General features: G+C 41.6%; 1 protein-coding gene across 3 annotated transcripts in view; it reads right to left on the bottom strand.

The window, feature by feature from the left end:
* FILIP1 (filamin A interacting protein 1) overlaps positions 1 to 20,069 on the bottom strand; it is a 101,748-nt gene that overhangs the window by 6,496 nt on the left and 75,183 nt on the right. For 2 of the 3 annotated variants that reach the window (XM_087718856.1, XM_087718857.1), the window contains exons 5-6: positions 11,915 to 14,705; positions 3,827 to 3,884 (exon numbers count right to left, since the gene is read on the bottom strand). In XM_087718856.1, the coding sequence (XP_087574982.1) occupies positions 3,827 to 3,884; positions 11,915 to 14,705 (2,849 nt within the window). Of the gene's footprint in view, positions 1 to 3,660; positions 3,885 to 11,914; positions 14,706 to 20,069 lie in introns of all 3 variants that reach the window. The other variant, XM_087718855.1, reaches the window with a different exon arrangement.

The raw sequence follows: 20,069 nt of genomic DNA, 5'->3' as shown, positions 1-20,069 counted from the left end.
AGAGGATTGATTGGAAACAATAATACCCATATACTTATGTATGCAAATGAAGCCATGCTGTTGACTAAGAGCTCAACTGATTTTCAGGAAATATTAGTTAGGTTATGATGAAAAAGATACTATAGTTTCACTGATTAATTAATAAAATACTAAAGTACTTGTGCTTGATGGAAAAAAGTGGAGTGAATTATTGCAAGTAACACATGAAAGGTATTCGTCTAGAACAGTGGTTCCCAACATGAGGCCCAAGCCCCACAGGGGGGCAATTTGATTTTTAATGGGGGCAATTTGAACCTTGTTTAAACCAAGTAAGAGTAAGTAAATGACTTTATATCCTTTGGTGGAATGTTTTCAAAATTGGGGAAATGAAGACAGATATTTTAAGTTGTGTTAAGTATTGGCTGAAAAATAATTTAAAGTGTGGAAGAATGTTTGTTGAAAGAAACAAAAATTCTTCTACCTAAGTTGTTATATGGAAGTGAGGGTTGTGCAAGTAAGGATAAATTTAAAAAGTGAGTTGAATGGGCAGGAGCTATTTGAGGGTGCTGGATGACTGTGACTTTAATACAAAAGAGCATGAGCAGTACAGAAGAATTAGAAAGAGATGGTTTGGTCACCCACAGAAAATGAGAGGCAGGGACTGAATTGCAAAACAAATAGGTGAAGAGAAAGTGAAGGGGTTAAGGAGAAGAGAGCAATTAAGAACATTGTGGTTGGAATTGATAAGATTCTCAGGAACAGGGGAGAAGTTTAAACAAGCAGTAGATGTAGTAGAAACAAAGTGAGTACAGAGAATTCTGTTGCTATTAATTAAATGTAATTTATATCTCTTTTTTTTCTCCTTTCTTGTGTCTTTGTTCCTTATGCTTACTATTTCTCATTCCTTTTCTGCACTTTGAACAATGTTCCTTGTCCCAAATACTGTGATGTGCATGTACAGTATGTATCATTTTATGCTACTATTCCCAACTACAAGAAGCTGGGGGCTGGGAAATAGGACAGGAAAAGTATTTGGCATTATCTAAGCATGAACAATCAATAGAAACAAGGTTTGTTGCTGTGAATCACAGATTGTGAATTTAAGAAACTGCCACAAAGAATTCAGATGCCTGTGCTGATAAGGTTGCTTGTGAAATCTATTCAACATTTGTAGGCTGGAAGGGCACAAGAGTTTCAGCAACCAGCAGAACAGCCTGCCTCCAAGTCCCTTAGAAATCCAGTAATGCTCATTGAAATGCAGAAGTTCCAATTAGGGTTGATTGTCCAAAGAAAACAGCATTTCTGGAACAAAGTGGAACAGCACAGAACTCAAATGCCAGCTCTGTGTAGAAACCCTTTACCGATGGAGTTAAGGCAATATAAGGAATTTGAGGTTCAATGAATCAGGCATCAGACTGAGGGGACATCCAATATATCAAACTCAACTGAAATATCAACATCTCATCTTACTTTTAAAAAATTGCACTCTCGTTGTGATCTTTTATTGATGATATTTTAGATCTCTGGGTAGTTTGAAAAATGAGGGTTCAATCCCTGAAGAACTGCTTTAAAAAATTTTTGCATCTTGTAAAGCTTGCCTTTTTTAAATAAAGAAAGGAAAGAGAACTGGGTCGTCCTCAGTAGAGGAAAATATGTAAATGCAACAAAGGTTAGATTGGAGGGAGGGAGGGGCAGTAGGAAAGACAGGATGGAGAGGAGAAAAGAGAGGAACAGGAAAAAGGGAAAGGCAGAAGAAGGGGGGAAGGTTAAAAAGGAGGAAGAGAAAGGAGAGAAGGGAAGGGAGAGGTGGAAAGAAGGAAGGAGAGAAGAAAGAGAAGAAAGTGGGATAGGAAGGAGGGAGGGAAGAAGGTAGGAAAGCAAGGAGGGAAAGAGGGAGGGAAGGAAGGAGAGAAGGAGAGTAGATAGGAAGGAGGGAAGGAGGGAAGAAAGGAGGGAACTTAAGAGAAGAGAAAGGAAGGAGGGAAGGAGGAAAGGAGGGAGGGAAGGTATGAGAGAAGGAGGGGGGTGAAGAGAGGAAAGGGAAGGGGAAGGAAAGGAGGAAAGGAAAAGAAAGGAGGGAAGGAAGGAGGGAAGGAGAGAAGGAGGGAGGGAAGGAAGGGGAGTGGGAAAGAAGAAACAAGGGAAGGAAAGAGGGAGGGAGGGAAGAAGATACCTAACCTTTGATGTCTATAATGATTTTGATATTATGGGAATGTCTTGAAACGCAGTCAAATGTAAAGCAAAACAGTGGATGTTGTATTGTCTTTTACCAGTTATTGGTTGTTGTATTTTTCTTTTACTAATAAAAAATTATTTTTTAAAAAAAAATTTTTTTTTGCCACTTGTAACTAATGTATTATTCATCTGGAATTTGAAATGTTTGAAAACATTTCAGTACATAAACTTTCTAATGGGGAAGAAATGTAGCTATCTTCTTCCAATAACTTCCTTCCAATTTGTGAAAGACTTATCATTTATGGCACCATTTCAGTTATGATTCATTTGTTTATTCATATTTTACTTAGAACCACTGATGGATGGCTACTTTCGTTTTATAGATTGTTCTTTCAAACAATTTAATCTCTTCCCTTCAGATGTTCCCACCAGTCTTCTAATGAACAAATCCATTTGTTATGTTTTAGCCAATATGACCATTTCATTTTTAAATGGTTATGGTTGCAGGAAGATTAATTTTTATTACATTTCTCTCTAGTCCAGAATCTTAAGAAATCTCTTGCTGAATTTTAACAGATTATCCGATTGGAAGAGAGGGGAAGAAGGGAGGGAATTTGGTATCAAAGACTTTGCCACCAAAAACTAGACGTTTTTTGTCCATTAGCTTGCTTTTAAGAAAGCTTCCTTCATAACTGAAGTCAGCATATTTTGAGAGATCTCTTATTTTTAAAACATGCTTTCAAAAACAAGACCAAAGCATTTCAAAAAAAAAATCAATACAGACAGAAGAAACACAGTCAAGAAAACACCGTCCACTCTTTCCCTGTTCTAGACACAGGATGTGACTCTGATTCAAAATGGCTGGTATTTAACACAGCCCCAGTTTGTTTCAGAATCTTGTCAAAAGTTCGAGATTACTGCCTGATATGTCATTCATTTACCTGAGTTAGAATTTTAAATGATTTTAATGATCCCTCAATTCAGTCTTGCCTTGAGAAGGAGGAAAACATTAAAGGCTGGCTCTTTATCAGGTTTTTAAGTTCTACTAAATCACTAACAGGGGTATTTCTTATTGCAAGTTTTTAATCTGAGAAACATAAGGACTGAAGGAACAAACAATATGCCTTTTCTAATGCGCTGCAATTAAACAGTCAACTCCGCTCTGTTTCTGGCAAACCACTCATTGAGATGTCCTGACAGTCTCAAATGATTACATAACGCATACAAAAGAAAAAGGGTTATAAGAAAAACCATTTTATAATTAAGAGGGAGGTGTTTGAACATGTTAATCAATAGCTCCTTTGTGGAAGTGGATGAACCAGGCTGATCTGTGAGTTTTTAACTCAACTGAGGAGGAAAGGGAGGGGATGACTACATTCAGTAGGTAAGACACGCATGCATTAGTTCATGTGACAGCTTCAGCAGGTGTCATTAGTACATGCCAACACTAAAAACCACACGAGCAGGGCTTATTTCCATGGTAGCAGTAAAACCTGCATAACATACCCCCTGAGACATTGCCCTCAGCCCTTCCCCCCACCAAGGGAGGAAGAGCTATTGGCTGAAGACTTCTTCAGTTCTATTTTCATAGACTGAGTCTCGGCACGAGGCTCGAATTTGGTCTGATTTCCTGATCCAGGGGTCGGCACAATTGGCTTCCCAGCTTTCATACCTTTAGATACAGGGATTCGGGTCGGTGTAGGTCTCTGGGATGACCCATCCTGTCCTGTCTGCAAGACAAAAAGGGAGGAAGGGAAAGAGGGGGAAAGCCACAACGTTAGTTACATGTGTGTAATTTGTGCATAATTTAGGCTGTGCCTAAATCAACGGTCAGCTTCTATGTGTTAGAATATTCATGATTGGGAGAGGCATGGTAACAAGGTCAGCCAATAAATAGGCATAGCAACTAAGTCAGCCAATGGGAGCTTAAACAGATTTGAGTCTGTGCTGAGAACTGAAACTGAAACCACCCTGCTCTGAACTCTGAAATGAAACTAACTGTTCGCTCTCGCTTGTGTTCTGCTTGTAACTTCTAACACATTGAAAGAATCTATTATTGGTATTGTACATTTATTCATCTGTTATTATGTATATAAAGAAGTTAGTGATTCCAGATGAATCAGTTATCTGTGTATGCTTTCTGGATTTGATTTTTCTGCAACAAACTCTGACACTATGCCTATGGGAGAGTAGAACCTAGCATTCCTGCTCCTAGTTCAACATCTTAATCACTGTACTACACACACAAACACACACTCCTATCTAGAAAGAATTTGAGACATATTTTCCATAATAAATATACTTAGAGACTCAATTTTCATTGATGTACTGTAGCTGGGCACTCAGCCCAAGAGCAATATAACTTCTTTCAGCAAGCTGATCAAATAGCAATAGCAATAGCAGTTAGACTTATATACCGCTTCATAGGGCTTTCAGCCCTCTCTAAGCGGTTTACAGAGTCAGCATATCGCCCCCACAGTCTGGGTCCTCATTTCACCCACCTCGGAAGGATGGAAGGCTGAGTCAACCTTGAGCCGGTGAGATTACAACCGCTGAACTGCAGATAACAGTCAGCTGAAGTGGCCTGCAGTACTGCACCCTAACCACTGCGCCACCTCGGCTCATTAAATCTAGTACAAATTATGCAAACATTGGCAAGATGGTCTCTGCCACTCCCACAAATGGCACTGTATCCTCCTACATTGAAATTAACATTTTAAACATACCATACGTAATGGAACGCTGGGAAATATGGGGAGATATTAACCCACTGAGGTAAGCCAGGTCAAGAAACAGAAATCACAAAAACTACTAGAACTCTACTTTTGTGGGGTACAATAACAGAATCGTGAAAAACTGAAAAGGGTTTTCCTCTGCCTCTTCTTAGACCAAAGAGAATCAAGACAAGTTCATCTTGAGTTTCTTTCTCAGCCTGTCTTCTCTTCCAGGTTGATGTTTATTTATCTCTTCTTGCATTCTTTCCTCAAAGAGATCTCCATCTCCATTCAAGGAGGGAAGTTAAACCAATACAAAAAAACATGGCGTCAGGATTTTAAAATAATATTGATTCCTGGACTAAAGCAGCATTTAGAGTGAATTTTCCCAACCTGATATCCTTCTGACATAATGGGATTATAATTCCCAGAATTCCCTGCTGTTTGTTTGTTTGTTTATTGCATATATACGCCACCCTTCTCCCAAAGGAATCAGGGAGGCGTAAAACATTAAAAACAAAAACCCCATATTACAAAAGTTAAAAAGGAAATTAATGTGGCCAAAACAGCTTTGGTAGCTCATCTGTAAATTGCCAGATTAGCGAGTTACTTAAATGCCTTTTCCCAAAACTTTGGTATTCCTATTATGATCAAACTCTTTTTAGAACATCCAAAATCCTGAGTGAAAAAACTCACAGATTTTTTTTTCATCAGAGTCCATCTAAGCTGCAGACATACGTATCTATTGTATAACCACTTTATCTGAGGAAGTTTGTCCTAAAAAAACAGAAGCCTGGTGAAATGTAGATCATACTAGAGATCATAGCTTCTACTAAGGGTGCTAATTTTCCCAGGAAACCTGGGGGGAAGAAAGAAAAAAACTCACTAGAGGAAGCAATGTCCTTAAAGCTGATAGCGTCCATTCATTAGAAGTGGTGGTGGCACCATTACATCTACACAGCACATTCATTTTATCCAAAAAGAGTTTGTTGCAATTTGCAAACTTGTTAAGAAGGCAAATATAATCTTAATTGTATTTACATTGACAGTATCTGATTCACTGTAAAGTAATCATCATTAATTAGTCTTGTATTCTCCAAGTATCAATATTCCAAACAACTACATTTGCGTACAGGCATTGTTGAAAATGACCAGAGGTGCAGCTCAAATCACCTAGTGAGAAGAATAACAAGAGTTGGAGAGGACCTTGGAGGTCTTCTAGACCAACCCCCTTGCTTAAGCAGAAGACCCTACAGATTTCAGACAAATGGGTGTCCAATCTCTTCTTAAAAATCACCAGTGATGGAGCACCCACCACCTCTGGAAACAAGTGGTTCCACTGGTTGCTCTAAAGTGGACATGATTTTGAGAACCACCAGTTAAGTTTTGGTAAAGAATTAATTAGTTGTTTTAGAGACTGAGCATAAAGTATTTGTTTGAACTTCGTAGCAACTTTTCATCTTCTACATTCCAGCCTAGAAAAGTTAATTAGTAGAAAGAATAAAACTGCCTTTACAAACTTTCAAGCATCACGAAATACCCATAACTCAATACAATACAATAGCAGAGTTGGAAGGGACCTTGGTGGTCTTCTAGTCCAACCCCTTGCCTAGGCAGGAAACCCTATAGCATTTCATACAAATGGCTATCCAACATCTTCTTAAAGACTTCCAGTGTTGGGGCATTCATAACCTCTGGAGACAAGCTGTTCCACTGATTAATTGTTCTAACTGTTATGAAATTTCTCCTTAGTTCTAAGTTGCTTCTCTCCTTGATTAGTTTCCACCCATTCCTTCTTGTTCTACCCTCAGGTGCCTTGGAGAATAGTTTGACTCCCTCTTCTTTGTGGCAACCCCTGAGATATTGGAACACTACAGTTAAGTCTCTCCCAGTCTTCTCTTCATTAAACTAGACATACCCAGTTCCTGCAACCGTTCTTCATATGTTTTAGTCTCCAGTCCCCTAATCATCTTTGTTGCTCTTCTCTGCACTCTTTCTAGAGTTCTCTTCCACATCTTTTCTACATCGTGGTGACCAAAACTGAATGCCGTATTCCAAGTATGGCCTTACCAAGGCATTATAAAGTGGTATTAACACTTCACGTGATCTTGATTCTATCCCTCTGTATATGCAGCCTAGAACTGTGTTGGCTTTTTTGGCAGCTGCTGCACACTGCTGGCTCATATTTAAATGGCTGTCCACTAGGACTCCAAGATCCCTTTCACAGTTACTACTGTTGAGCAAGGTACCACCTATACTGTATCTGTGCATTTTGTTTTTGTTGCCTAAATGTAGAACCTTACTCTTTTCACCATTGAATTTCATTTTGTTAAGATAATGCCCAATGTTCAAGTTTGTCAAGATCCTTCTTATATTCTAATATACTTATATTGAAATATTTAAGATAATAACAATCCTCACAAGAACAATAATAACCGGCTATATTTCTACTGCATGAAGTTAATTCCATATGGAAACTAGCTTGCCTATGTTTCATTAACCTGAACCTCATTTGTCAGATATCTGAATGGTTAGTCTTAGAGGCAAGATGAGAGAGAGAGAGAGAGAGAGAGAGAGAGAGAGAGAGAGAGAGAGAGAAGACAGAGAGGGAGAGGAAGAGAGAGAGAAAGAGAGAGAGAGAAAGAAAGAAAGAAAGAAAGAAAGAAAGAAAGAAAGAAAGAAAGAAAGAAAGAAAGAAAGAAAGAAAGAAAGAAAGCAGAAGTTCAAAACTTCTTAGCCAGCCCTCCAATCAAAATTCCAGACAAAAAAAAAGGAAGCTTTGCTGATGCTAATTAGTGATCTAGAGCAAAATATCCTAAAAAGCACTTGCAGAATCTTTCTGGCAGCTTAATCATTAATAGCCACAGTTCAGCAACTTCTATGCCTGAGCACTCCAGCTGGCCAAGATCAAAGACTGCTGTTTCTGGTCTACTGGCAAGACATGCTGGGAGCAGTAAGAGGATAGGGTTGGGGAACTCGGGTTTGGGAATGTCAGCTATGTAGGTTCATTCCTCCGAGCTTAGTCTACTTCAGAGCATTGCTGGGAGGCTAAAACACCATTCTTGGCTTCATTCCCTCCTAATGCCTAACCTTCCAGCGTTCCAGGAAAAAAGGGGCATTGGGATGATACCAGTATACGTGAAATTACGCTCCGTAGGGCAGGGCAGGGCTGGCAGCCCTTCAGCCATGGGTTACCGGTAGTTCCCAGCCTCCCCAGGAAAGAGGAGAATCCGGTCATTGCTACTAAACCATTACTGAGGAAAGAGTCCAACATCCCACTTCCAAATAATGGGAATTAATCAAAAGGCCTGATTTCCTTTCCAATTCTTTCTCTACCACAGCTCAAAGGCAGAGAGGGCTCTTGTCTGTACTGAGTGCTCATGAAAAAGAGTTGGTGGGAAAAACAACAAACTTCCCACTTTGTACTCATCTTCTGCTGTCAGGTCTCCAATGTGAGATCCGAGAGCAAAGGAGACATTCTACCCAGGATGCAACAGAAGCAACATGGGAAGAAAAGGAAGGAAAGCGTGTCTTCTCTCTTTCTCTCTCTCTCTCTCTCTCACACACACACACACATACACACGCACATAGCTGAACAGTCTTGTTTCCCACCTCCCTGCAAGGATAAGAAATGGGGTAGAGGTGGTACCTCTTAGCTTATAAGGTTGCCTGTTGTGGCCCAGCAGGAGCCATTGAAGTTGCCACCAGGCTCCGACAGCGAGGGGTCCTATGAGTCAGCCCTGGAGGATGTGGAGGACCCTGGACACGGTTCTGACTGCGAGCAGGGCGCAGAGAGACTGGTTGGCTACCAGGTGGCGCCTGAGCGTTGGACCAGTGGGGAGGAGACAAGGGAAAGTGATCCAGAAACCAGCAGTCAATTGTTCCTGGATGCACGCCATCGAAGAGCTACTCGGCATCAAGAACAATTACACAATTACAGGAAGTAATTGCGCTCAGCTGGTGATCATTAGGCTCCTCTCCAGACTATAAAAAAGACTGCTTGTGACACGCCCCTCTTGAAGAAGTCAACACATTGACTAAAGAGAACGTAACTAACTTGGCAGGCTGGATTGCTGCCAAGGTTTGTCTGAATTGCTGCCAAGGTCCTTATCTGTTTGTTTGCTTGGCTTTCAGCCACCGAGATTTTGGCTTCTTGCTATTAAAAGTACATTCTAGTTAAGCTTGTCTCGGCTTTCATTACTGGATGGAGGAGGGGGTCAGAACAGTTGCCTATGTGTAGTGGCAGGAGAGGGCAGCTTCACTTGCAGGCTGCCAGGAGAGGAACTGTAGGTCTGCATCAGCAGCCCATCAGGAAGTCTTTTTATACCTGTATATTATACCTGAGTATATACACACCTGTGAAGATGCAACTGCAGCAAAGATGGGACAGCTGTATGAGGAGAGTGCCACTTCGCCTGCCAGTTCCTCTCCCAAACCTCCCCACAGCGCAGTGTACACTGAGCACACAAGGGCCACATCAGCCACCTACTAGGACAGTGAAGATGTGTGTCAAAGTGACAGCTCTATCTGTCTACTTGGAGACCACTGCACATCTCACAGAACATGTTAGAGCTGATTTATGGTGGCACCATTCTAGACTCATATTTACTAGACTATGAGTTCTTATTCTTGCCTACATACTTAGATTTTACTATATTATTTTAGTGTAGGAAAGAGAATGCAAAGACAAGTGGAACGTACGGAGGAGAGATCTTATTTTACTTGAGGTTTGTGTTAATTATCCAACAGAATCCCAAGATTGCAATCTAATAATAGTTACCTGAGAACAAGATTGCAATCTTGGGATTCTGTTGGGTAATTAACACAAACCTCAAGTAAAGTAAGATCTCTTCTCCGTATGTTCCACTTGTCTTTGCATTCTCTTTCCTACACTAAAATAATATAGTAAAACCTAAGTATGTAGGCAAGAATAAGAACTCATAGTCTAGTAAATATGAGTCTAGAATGGTGCCACCATAAATCAGCTCTAACATGTTCTGTGAGATGTGCAGTGGTCTCCAAGTAGACAGATAGACCTGTCACTTTGACACACATCTTCACTGTCCTAGTAGGTGGCTGATGTGGCCCTTGTGTGTTCAGTGTTTTAAGAGTAACGAAACCACAACTGAATTATCCTTATTAAACACAATGGGATTTCCATGCTGGGCTAAGCAGCATTTAGTTCCCATGTCATATATTTTCATGAGAAAAGAAAATCCTGATTCAGTTGCGCCCTTTTGAAAAATACAAACCTATAAAATGATACAGAGGACAATTTAAAATCTGGAGAATAAGAAAAGGGAGGGAAACAGGTTGGACGTCTGTTCTGACCCCCACCTTGTCCATTCCAAAACGAAACCCAAACAGAACGTTCAAAGGAATGTTATTGTTTTTTTATCAGTCCCGGCTCTTGCTGGCTGCGAGCCCAAAATAAACAAGATAATTAGCTCTGGCAAAAAGTCCTAATAGCTCTGGCAGAAAGTCACACCAAAATGCAAACCCGGCTTCTCTTATCTCAAAACCACTTATCCAAGTTGGCCTCTCTTAGTTAGTAAACGCGAACAAGACAATCACTAGAACAGGAACGGAACGTTGACTTCTGCCACCAGGGCGTGGCACCATCAGTCTTTTATCCACAGGAGGAGATCCTAACGAGCCACAGCTGCTCGTTATCATCTCCTGTGAGTCCTCAATTGTTCCTTACATCGGTCAGCCCTTCTCCTGCGTGCATCCCGAAACAACTCACAGGAGGTTTCTGTGTCAGCTTCTCTCACTGATCCAAGGCTCAGTCATTACCTGGGGACCAACTAGTCTCTCTGAGCCCTGCTCGGAGTCAGAACCCTGTCCAGGGCCTTCCGCCTCCTCCAGGCCTGACTCATAGGGCCCCTCACTGTCGGAGTCTGATAGCAACTCCAAAGGCTCCTGCTGAGCCACAACAAGACGTCTATCTATCTTAGAGACACATCTCCCGCATAATTCAAAGACTCAATGAGAAAAATATTTTAAAGAATATTTGTATAAAGAATAAAGGCTTGAATAACAACTTGTATTCAACAGCAAATTTTTAAATGAGATAACTTTGAGTTTTGAATACTCAAGGAATTATTTAAAATCGCAGATGCTCCCTTTCTCCTTCCCTTCTATTTAGTAGTGGAAGGAAAGGCCGGTGGTCTCTTTTGACCATAACTTGCAGGAAAGTTGTAGGAAGATGGATGGAGATAAAATATAAGGATTTTAAAACAATTACATTAAAAAAACAATCCCACTCCTACCCTTACAGTTCTCCCTGGTTTAAAAACAGCCCCCAACAACCACTATTTGGGAATTAATTAAGGAGCATTTTTTTGGATTTGGGAAGTTATGAGTTAAGGATAGGAAAGTAATGTCTTCAAGAGACCCATTTCTATGATTAAGGTAAAGGTAAAGGTTTAGCATATATGTGCTAGTCATATATGTGCTAGTCATTCTCAACTCTAGGGGGCGGTGCTCATCTCCCTTCCAAAGCCAAAGAGCCAGCGCTGTCCGAAGACGTCTCCCTGGTCATGTGGCTGGCATGACTAAACGCCGAAGGCGCATGGAACGCTGTTACCTTCCCACCAAAGGTGGCCCCTATTTTTCTACTTGCATTTTTACATGCTTTCAAACTGCTAGGTTGGCAGAAGCTGGGACAAGTAACAGGAGCTCACTCCATTGCGCGGTACTAGGGATTCAAACCACCAAACTGCTGACCTTTCTGATAGACAAGCTCAGCATCTTAGCCACTGAGCCACAGCGTCCCTCTTTCTATGAAAGACATCCCGAAAAGAGGGATAAAATCAATTTCCAAACCAATGAGTTTTGGGCATTTGGAGACTTGGGATGTGTAACTTACAGGTGAGAATTTTGAATAATAAACCCAAACCTAATCAGGGGCCACAAATGAGGTGCTGGAAGAGAGTTGTTTGTGGTCCAAGAGCCCATGGACCACAAATTGACTCCAACTCTACTACCACTCTTCCCTACACTGTGCAGACATACGAATAAGCAAATGAGCCTGGAGCGCTTACCACTGACTGTGTTCCTCGTGTGGATGAAGTAGTAACTGGAGTAATAGTAATGGTGCTGGTCACTTTGCTTGCTCCAGATCTTGAGGATACATTATTCCTGGGGGACCGAAGGACAGTCCCGGTCAAATTCTCCTTTTCTGACATTACATTCATAGGCCTGACAGTAATTACAGGGCTCATTCCTTCTTGAGCAGCGCTAGCTGAGCGTTTAAACTGAGTCCCTAAGTGGATGTGGATTTTATTGTCCTCCGTTGTTATAATGTTTGCGTTTGGATTGTACTGTCGGACCGGAGTCGGGACAGTTTGTTTCTCTGGCGTCACTCTAAACACAGCTCTCCCCATGGTCATGTCCTGTGACTCAGGGGACACAGTAATTTCTGTGGGTGCTGCAGAGGTAGATAAGGTCATGATCTGAATTGGGGACATGGGCCTCTCCATGAACGGTGACATCTCACTCTCTACAGATTTCTCTCTGGAGAAAGTCGTTAGAGTCACTGGTGACATTGCTCTCTCTGGACCCATTGAGCTCTCACCACTTTTCCCTTTTTGGGACATGACATTAGGAGAAGGAATTATGGTGATCCTGGGTTTCTGATTTCCTAGGGTAGGGATAACAGTGGTACTTGAGAAGAAATCTTCGGCTGTTGGGCTAGTGATTTCCAAAGTGGCTGTACTGTTTTCATGATCTGGTGTCACCCGAATATGAAGAGGCTGCCCTTGTTTTGGAGAAAGAACCACTTCCCCAGGACGCTCAGGGCTGGTTTGAATCCTGGCTCCTTTGTCTTGAGTTGGCTGACAACCGTTGTCTCTTTTTTTCATCCAAGGAATCCAAGATTTTCTCATGGTCAGCTCATTTGCAGCTGGGGGATACCTGTTAAGAACCGACGACCTGTCACTGGGCTTCTTGAGCCCAACCTGCCGAAGGTTGCTCATGATGTGGTTCTCCTCCTGAAAGGATTTCCTAATGAACACAGCAGGTGTTTCTTCCTCTGCCATTTCACCATTCATCATATCAGTTTGTACCCCAGTCGATGTCACGGGTACATCAACCATCCTTCTGCCATTCGTGCTGGGCCTCAGGACGCGACTGTAGCGCTTAGACAACTCGAGCTCTTTTGTCAAATTCAGCATCTCCTGTCCCATGGCTTGGTTTTTCCTTTCTTCTTCCAGAAACCTTTGCTGGAGGACTGAATAATCTACTTGGAGCTGGGAAAGCTGGTCTTCTTTGTTCATCAGCTCGTGGATTTTTTCTTTAAGAGCTAGGACTTCTGCTGTCAAGTCCCTGCATTTAGTTTCTTCCACCCGGAACCTTTGCCTCAGCTCAGCTTCTTGACTCACCGCCTCTCCCTTCTCTATTGCTTTATTTTTAGCAATCTGGAGCTTCATTTCTTCCAGCTGTTGGGAAAGAAGATTAGCTTTGTCCTGCTCGGTCCTAAATTTTTGCTCCAGCTGATCGTATTCATCCTCGGTTTTCATCAGATCTCCCTCAACCACCTCTAACTGCTTGAGACGGTTTTTCAGTTTTTCTATTTCAACTGTTAGTTCTTTGATCTTGTTATCTTCTGGTCCTTTTCTAACTCGACCTCTGGCAATTTCTCTTTCCACCTCCTCTATACCATCCATTCTTTTCTTTAATAGATCCACCGTACAGCTCAGCTGCAGTGACTTCCCTTCTTCACCTTTTAACTTGTTGATTAACTCGTCCTTTTCTTTAGTCAGATTGGACACTTCTTCCTCCATTTCAGATTTCAGCTTCAAAAATTTTTTACTTTCCTCAATTAGCTTTTCGGTCACCTCCATCACTTTGCTTTGCTCCACTTTAAAGTTCCTATTCAGGCATTCCATTTTCCTCTCTTCCTGCTTTATTTTATCCGCCATGTTTTTCCTTTCATCCACCAGCATGACGGTAAACGACTTCAGCTTCGTCAGGTCGTCTTTTAGGATCAATTCTGCCTTTTCCAGCTTGGTTTCTGAAACCTCCAAGTCTTTTATCCGAATCTTCACTACTTCCAGCTCATTGATCAGGTCTTTAGTTAAACTCTTTTCCTTCTCCAAGTTCAAACGCAGCTGGGTGCATTCCGATTTGCTTCTGCTGAAAGCTTCTTCCAGCTTCTCAAGATCTGACATCCTCTTCTGCAGTTTCTCGACTTCAAGCCTCAGCTCCTTACTCTGGTGTTCCTCCTCTTGCAATTTCTTTTTCAACTCTTTGCACTGAGATTCCGTTTTGGTGATCTCCTCATCTTTGCCTTCCATTTCAAGCACACGCTTGCGAAGGTTTTCCACCTCAGCCATTAAGCTGGAATTCCCACATTCCCCTTGGGCTATCTTGTCTCTCAGCTCCTGAAGTTCCTCTTCAGTCTTTTGAAGGCCTTTGTTGGTTTCTTCCAGCTCCTCAATTTTGTTGGATAAGCCCGCTAGCTTAAGCCTGAGCTGCTTATTGTGTGACTCTTGGTTAGCAAATTTAGCAGTCATCTCCTCATGCTCTTGAGAATAGGAGGCTGTCTTGTACTCAAGCTCAGCCTCCAGCTTTATCAATTTCTGCCCATCTTCTTTCGCTTTGGAATTTAAGACCTTAAACTTGTCGTCTTCTTCTCTCAATTTCTGGGCGAGGTTTTGTATTTTCTGGGTTTGCTGATCGAGTTGCTCGATGTGCAGCTGCCGTTCGTCCACCAGCATAAGTGCAAATGACTTGAGCTTAACAAGTTCTTCTCTTAGCTTATTGAGGCGCTTGGTGTGCTCTTTGTCCTTGCGGGCCTGGTAGTTTTTTTCCTGTTCAAGCAGCTTCTTTAATCTGAGAGAAGAAACAGAGAAAGGACGTGTTCAATGTTGTAAGGTCTTTTTTTTAAAAAAAAACAACAACACTTATTTCGGCTCTCTTACAAACTACTTAAACAACAAGCTAACCCACAGAATGTTTGCTGGTTTTGGCTTAGAGTAAAATGAGAATCCAGCCATCGTGGCTGCTTAGCTACAGTTTATACTTAGCATGCTATATGAATCTAATCAATTCTGCAGTGGCTTTTCTCAAACCCCGTCGTTTTGCGAAGATTTTGCAGAAAACAGTTAAGGATTCAGTTACCGAGGGTCCTAGAAGCAACAGAATTTCTGAGGCCCTTTTCTGGATACAGGTCTGGACATGGAACAGCAATGGCTTAGGTTGCTCTAGTAGGAAATCCTTCTTGGGATCTCAAGAGAAAGGATGTGCTCCCCCTGGCCCTATCAGACTCCATACCATTGACTCTAGCAGGCATCCCAAAACTCTTCAGTTCATCAACCTCTTCATAAAAAGAGAGGTGGCGCAGTGGTTAGGGTGCAGTACTGCAGGCCACTTCAGCTGACTGCTATCTGCAGTTCAGCGGTTCAAATCTCACTGGCTCAAGGTTGACTCAGCCTTCCATCCTTCCGAGGTGGGTGAAATGAGGACCCAGACTGTGGGGGCGATATGCTGACTCTGTAAACTGCTTAGAGAGGGCTGAAAGCCCTATGAAGCGGTATATAAGTCTAACTGCTATAAAGTTTCATACATTCACCCGAACCCTCAAGCATTATATGAAAATAATTTAAGAAATAGTACTTTCATTAAGGGTACCAAGAATGATCAGAAGATTTGCAAGAAATGCCATTTGCCAGCAAGGAAGAACTGAATGGGATCACAAAAATAGATAAAATAATAGTAAATGGAGAAGCCAAAGTGCTCGGGAACTTTTTAATTCAAACACCTGCCATACCAACAATTAGGTTTTAAAAACTGTTCATAAGAAAAACAAAATCTGGATAGCAGACGTCGCAGTACTTGGAGATAGCAGAAGAGAAGAGAAAGAATGGGAGAAAATCAAAATACAATGGCCTGCAAATAGAAGTAGAACAGTGTCAGCCTCTGCTTTGCTGCTGCTTCGGCTGCCATTGAAACGGGGAGGGGGGCATGGTATTTGGGAGGGGACTGCTAATAGTGCTGGAGGAAGATTCTGGAGTTTCTGCTGCCTGTCTTACTGCGCATGCGGAGGAGGTTTCCCACCAAGGCCAACGGCACCGACATTCCATCTTGGTGATGCCTTTCGACGTTATCTCGCACCTGACATTTGGGAGAATTATGATTGGACTGTAACTGGGATGCCAGGGGGTGGGGAATGGGTTATTCTATATATCATTTGCTTTCGCGCCTAAATAATCAGTCTTCGCTTTGCTACGCTTCTGATCATTTATAATTAGTAAAAGTACACTTGATTTCTATCAATGGAGTCTCGTGGTTTTCTTTCCTAATTATTCAATGGAGGAGTGCTGACAAACAGTGACAAAAGAAAGCAAAATACCAACAAGTGATAGGCACTTTGGATGCAATCCCAAAACATCTGGAGCGCCACTTCAACACCATCAGCATTGCCAAAATCATCATTAGTCAGTTGCAAAAAGCAGCTTTATTTGGAACAGCTTACATGGGACAATACCTTCAACAACATCCAACAACAACATCTGCCTATCCCAGGTCCTTGGGCAGACTCAATAAAAGGATAATTGCCAAATCCAGATTTAACATCTGGCTGACAGTGCAACCAACCATAACATTAAAAAGCAACAACAAGAAATAATCTCATCAACCCTGAGGTTGATACCGACTGCTTTAGGGGAACCTTGGCTCATGGTATCCTGAACCCTCTGTTAGGATTGGGTTCATAAGGTATTGTTTTGCAGTGGTTCCAGTTGTTCCAATCAGTGCACATGGAGAGGAACCGCTGTAAATTCCCACATGGCTCAGTCTTCTTCCTTTATGTTCTGAAATATTTACATGCCACACTGCAGGAGATCATGTTTTGGCTCAGGATGAGGTAACTGTTCTGCTAATGATTCTCAGAATTGTTCTTCATGACTGCATGAATGTGCATTCTTCCAACCCCTAAGTCATCACAAAAATATCTTGGCATAAAAGTTTTCTGGTATAAGCTCCTTGCTGTCCCTCAGTTATACCTATTAGCTGGAGGTTTTTGGGGGACAGAGGTTTATCAATCTTTTAGATATCTGCAGGTGGGATGCAGGTGGGATATTCTTCTTAGAATTTGGGCTAGAAGGATAAAAGTAGTAGAAGCCTTGTCACTTTCCCCATCATTCCTAACAGAGGTGGGTTGCAGCCGGTTTGACCTGGTTCGGCCAAACCGGTAGTGGCAAAGCGTTGCGCACACATACAAGCACAAGTGAACCAGTAGTAAATTGGTTAGCAACCCACCACTGATTCCTAATCAATATCAGTTTCCCAATATTCCTCATCAATAGGTGTGCAATGCCAGGAGTGTGTGGTCACAGTTTGGAATGCCCAGAGATACGCCATGAAGTACGGAATATGACATCATATTAGGCAAACTGGCACTATATACCTCCAGAGGTGGGTTCCTACCAGTTCGCGCCTATTCGGTAGAACCGGTTCATCAAATCTACCAAACCGGTTAGAAGAGGTTCCACCAGTGGACCCAGAAAGCAGGCCACACCTACAGAAGAGGTTCCAAATTTTTTTGACACCCACCACTGTGTACCTCCCTCCCAAACTAATACAACAATACAAAGCATGGCCACAAATGACCTCCTGTTGGTAGAAGCAGTAGAAAAAGCTGATATACTAATTTGAAACAGAACCAGAAATACAGTTCTTTCTGAGTTTAAAGAAACCACCCACCCACCCATCCATGAACTGTTGGTGCAGAGGTTAAAATGTGGTATTGCAGGCAAACTCTGCCCACCGAGTTCGATCCCGGTGGGCTCCAGGTTGACTCAGCCTTCCATCCTTCCAAGGTCACTAAACTGAGGACCCAGATTGTTGGTGGCAATATGCTGACATTACAAATGGGCCAGAAAGTGCTGTAAAGCACTATAGAGCAGTATATAAGTCTAAATACTATTGCTATTGCTACCATTCATCCATCCACTCATGAATATACATAAGAGACCTAACAGGTGTTTTTTTTGAAGAGCACTGAATATATGTTTAATATCAGGTCTAATGATCTCCTAGAACAGTGGTTCCCAAACTTGGCAATTTTAAGACTTGTGGACTCCAACAGAGCTGGCTGGAGAATTCTGGGAGTTGAAGTGCACAAGTCTTAAAGTTGCCAAGTTTGGGAACCACTGTCCTACAAGACTAAGATACATAGCAATAGAATATAATTCTTTATTGGCCAAGTGTGGTTGGACACACAAGGAATTTGTCTTTGGTGCAGGCTATATAATTCTGATAAGTAGTTAAAAGCCAATAAAGATGGAAAAGAAGATTGAACCGAGAAACTCTGATGATGATAGCCAACAAGACTGACATAAAAATGAAACAAAAGAGAAACAAGATGAAGAAAAATCAAAACAAGATGAAGACCTCCAAAGACCCTTTCAACTCCGCTATTGTTAGACTTTAAGAACAGTGGAATGTTTGTTTACAGAGATGTGTAAACTGAACCAATCAAAGTACCATATTTCTTTTAAAAGAGAATATACTGTTAGGAATATAATCTAACGGTTGGGTTGGCAATATATAAATCATATAACAATGTTGTACCTATTTCTTTAAATCATACTGTAAAATGTGATTGGTTGCTGTTTTCCTCAATTGGCCATAAGAGGGAGCCAGAATGACTGATAGCTCTCTGTTTTGTTAGATGCTGGGCTGATCTGATCTGAGTGCCGTGAGCTATTGTACGTTTTGCGACTGCTAGCAAACTTTGAGTACTGAACTGATTATATGATACTGGACTATGTTATTTGGATTATCCCTTAACTGAAAGATGTTGATGACTGTTGTATCCGTGTATGACTTGGACTGTTTGATGGACTCTGATACCTCTATTTCCACAAAAGTAAAAGCCGATTTAAACTGCAGTGTCTCTGTATGCTGGTTTGTGTGTTCTCCAACACAACTCCCACAACGCTTCTCTGAACATACTTGCTCTCCCAACGGGGAGCTTACCTAACATATACCACATTGCAAATTGTTAATTTTTTGCTCCTCTTAGTCACTTAAGATGAAATCTTGCCCGTAAACTGTTGCTCAATATAAGTCATTGTATGCCTGTCAATATTGGTTGCTGAGGAACAGCAACAGAAAAAGACAATTGCCTTCCTGTCCTGGTGTCAATTTCTTAGAAGTATGGGGTCATCTCCTAAAAGATACTGGATGAGACCAGTCTTCCATGTGAGCCAACACGGTATTTTTGAAGTTAGTCAGGTGCAATTGTGCTGGGCCAAATTCTTGCGGTCCTTGATAATAATCTTGTATCTCTTCAAAGGCTTTTCGGTGATCTCTCTGACTTTGCCTCTTCCATTGTTTTCTCATCGACTTCCCTCAGTCTTTCAAGAACAGTTGTTTTTTCCCCTAATCCATCATCCACTCATAACACATGCCTGAAGTATGAGTGTTTCTGTTTGAAGGGTGCGGTTATTTATACGGTCCAGGACTAACTGGTTCATCTTGCAGTTTCTGGCAACCTCTGCAGCTATTTGCACCTCTCTAATTCAAAGGCATCTCTCTCTCTTCCTCCCTCCCCCCCTTCATTTCTTTTCAGGTCTTTCACAACCATGTATTACCACTAAAAAATACTGCAGCTTGAACTATTTTGTTCTTGAACCAAAATAAAAGGACATTTAAGCTCGTCACTAGGTTTTCCATAGGATTAATCCTTTTCACTTCTCCGATATACTGTCCATCTTTGATATTCTCGAGTCCAAGGCAGAAAACATTTTTATCATTTTCATTTTTCTCATGTTTTTTGTTTCTGCTTGACATTTCTTTTGTTGGGTTAAAACAGGGAGTCCTCAACCTATAGCCATTCATTGCAACCAAAGTTACAACTGAACTGGAAAAAAAAAAGACTTATAATCGGTCCTCGCACTTACAACACTAGGTACATCCTCATGGTCATGTGATCAAAATTCAGGCTTTTGGCAATCACCAGGTAGTTATGATGGTGGCAACATCTTGGGGGGGGGGGTGTCACGTGATCACCATTTGTGACTTTCGCAGCTGACAAGCAAAGACAAGGGAGGAAGCTGGATTTGCTTAACAATCTTGTGATTAACTTAACAACTGCACTGATTAACTTAACAACCGCCTTGCTTAGCAATGGAAATTCCAGCCCCAAATTTGAGGACTAACTTTATCAACCATTCATCCACATCGTTACTC

This window comes from Thamnophis sirtalis, unplaced genomic scaffold, assembly GCF_051295495.1.
Source record: "Thamnophis sirtalis isolate CommonGarterSnake01/CBP01778 unplaced genomic scaffold, rThaSir2_p1.2 scaffold_6, whole genome shotgun sequence".
NCBI classification, from domain to species: domain Eukaryota; kingdom Metazoa; phylum Chordata; class Lepidosauria; order Squamata; family Natricidae; genus Thamnophis; species Thamnophis sirtalis.
Note: the sequence above shows the minus strand (reverse complement) of the source record. Positions and strands in the feature narration are given on the sequence as shown.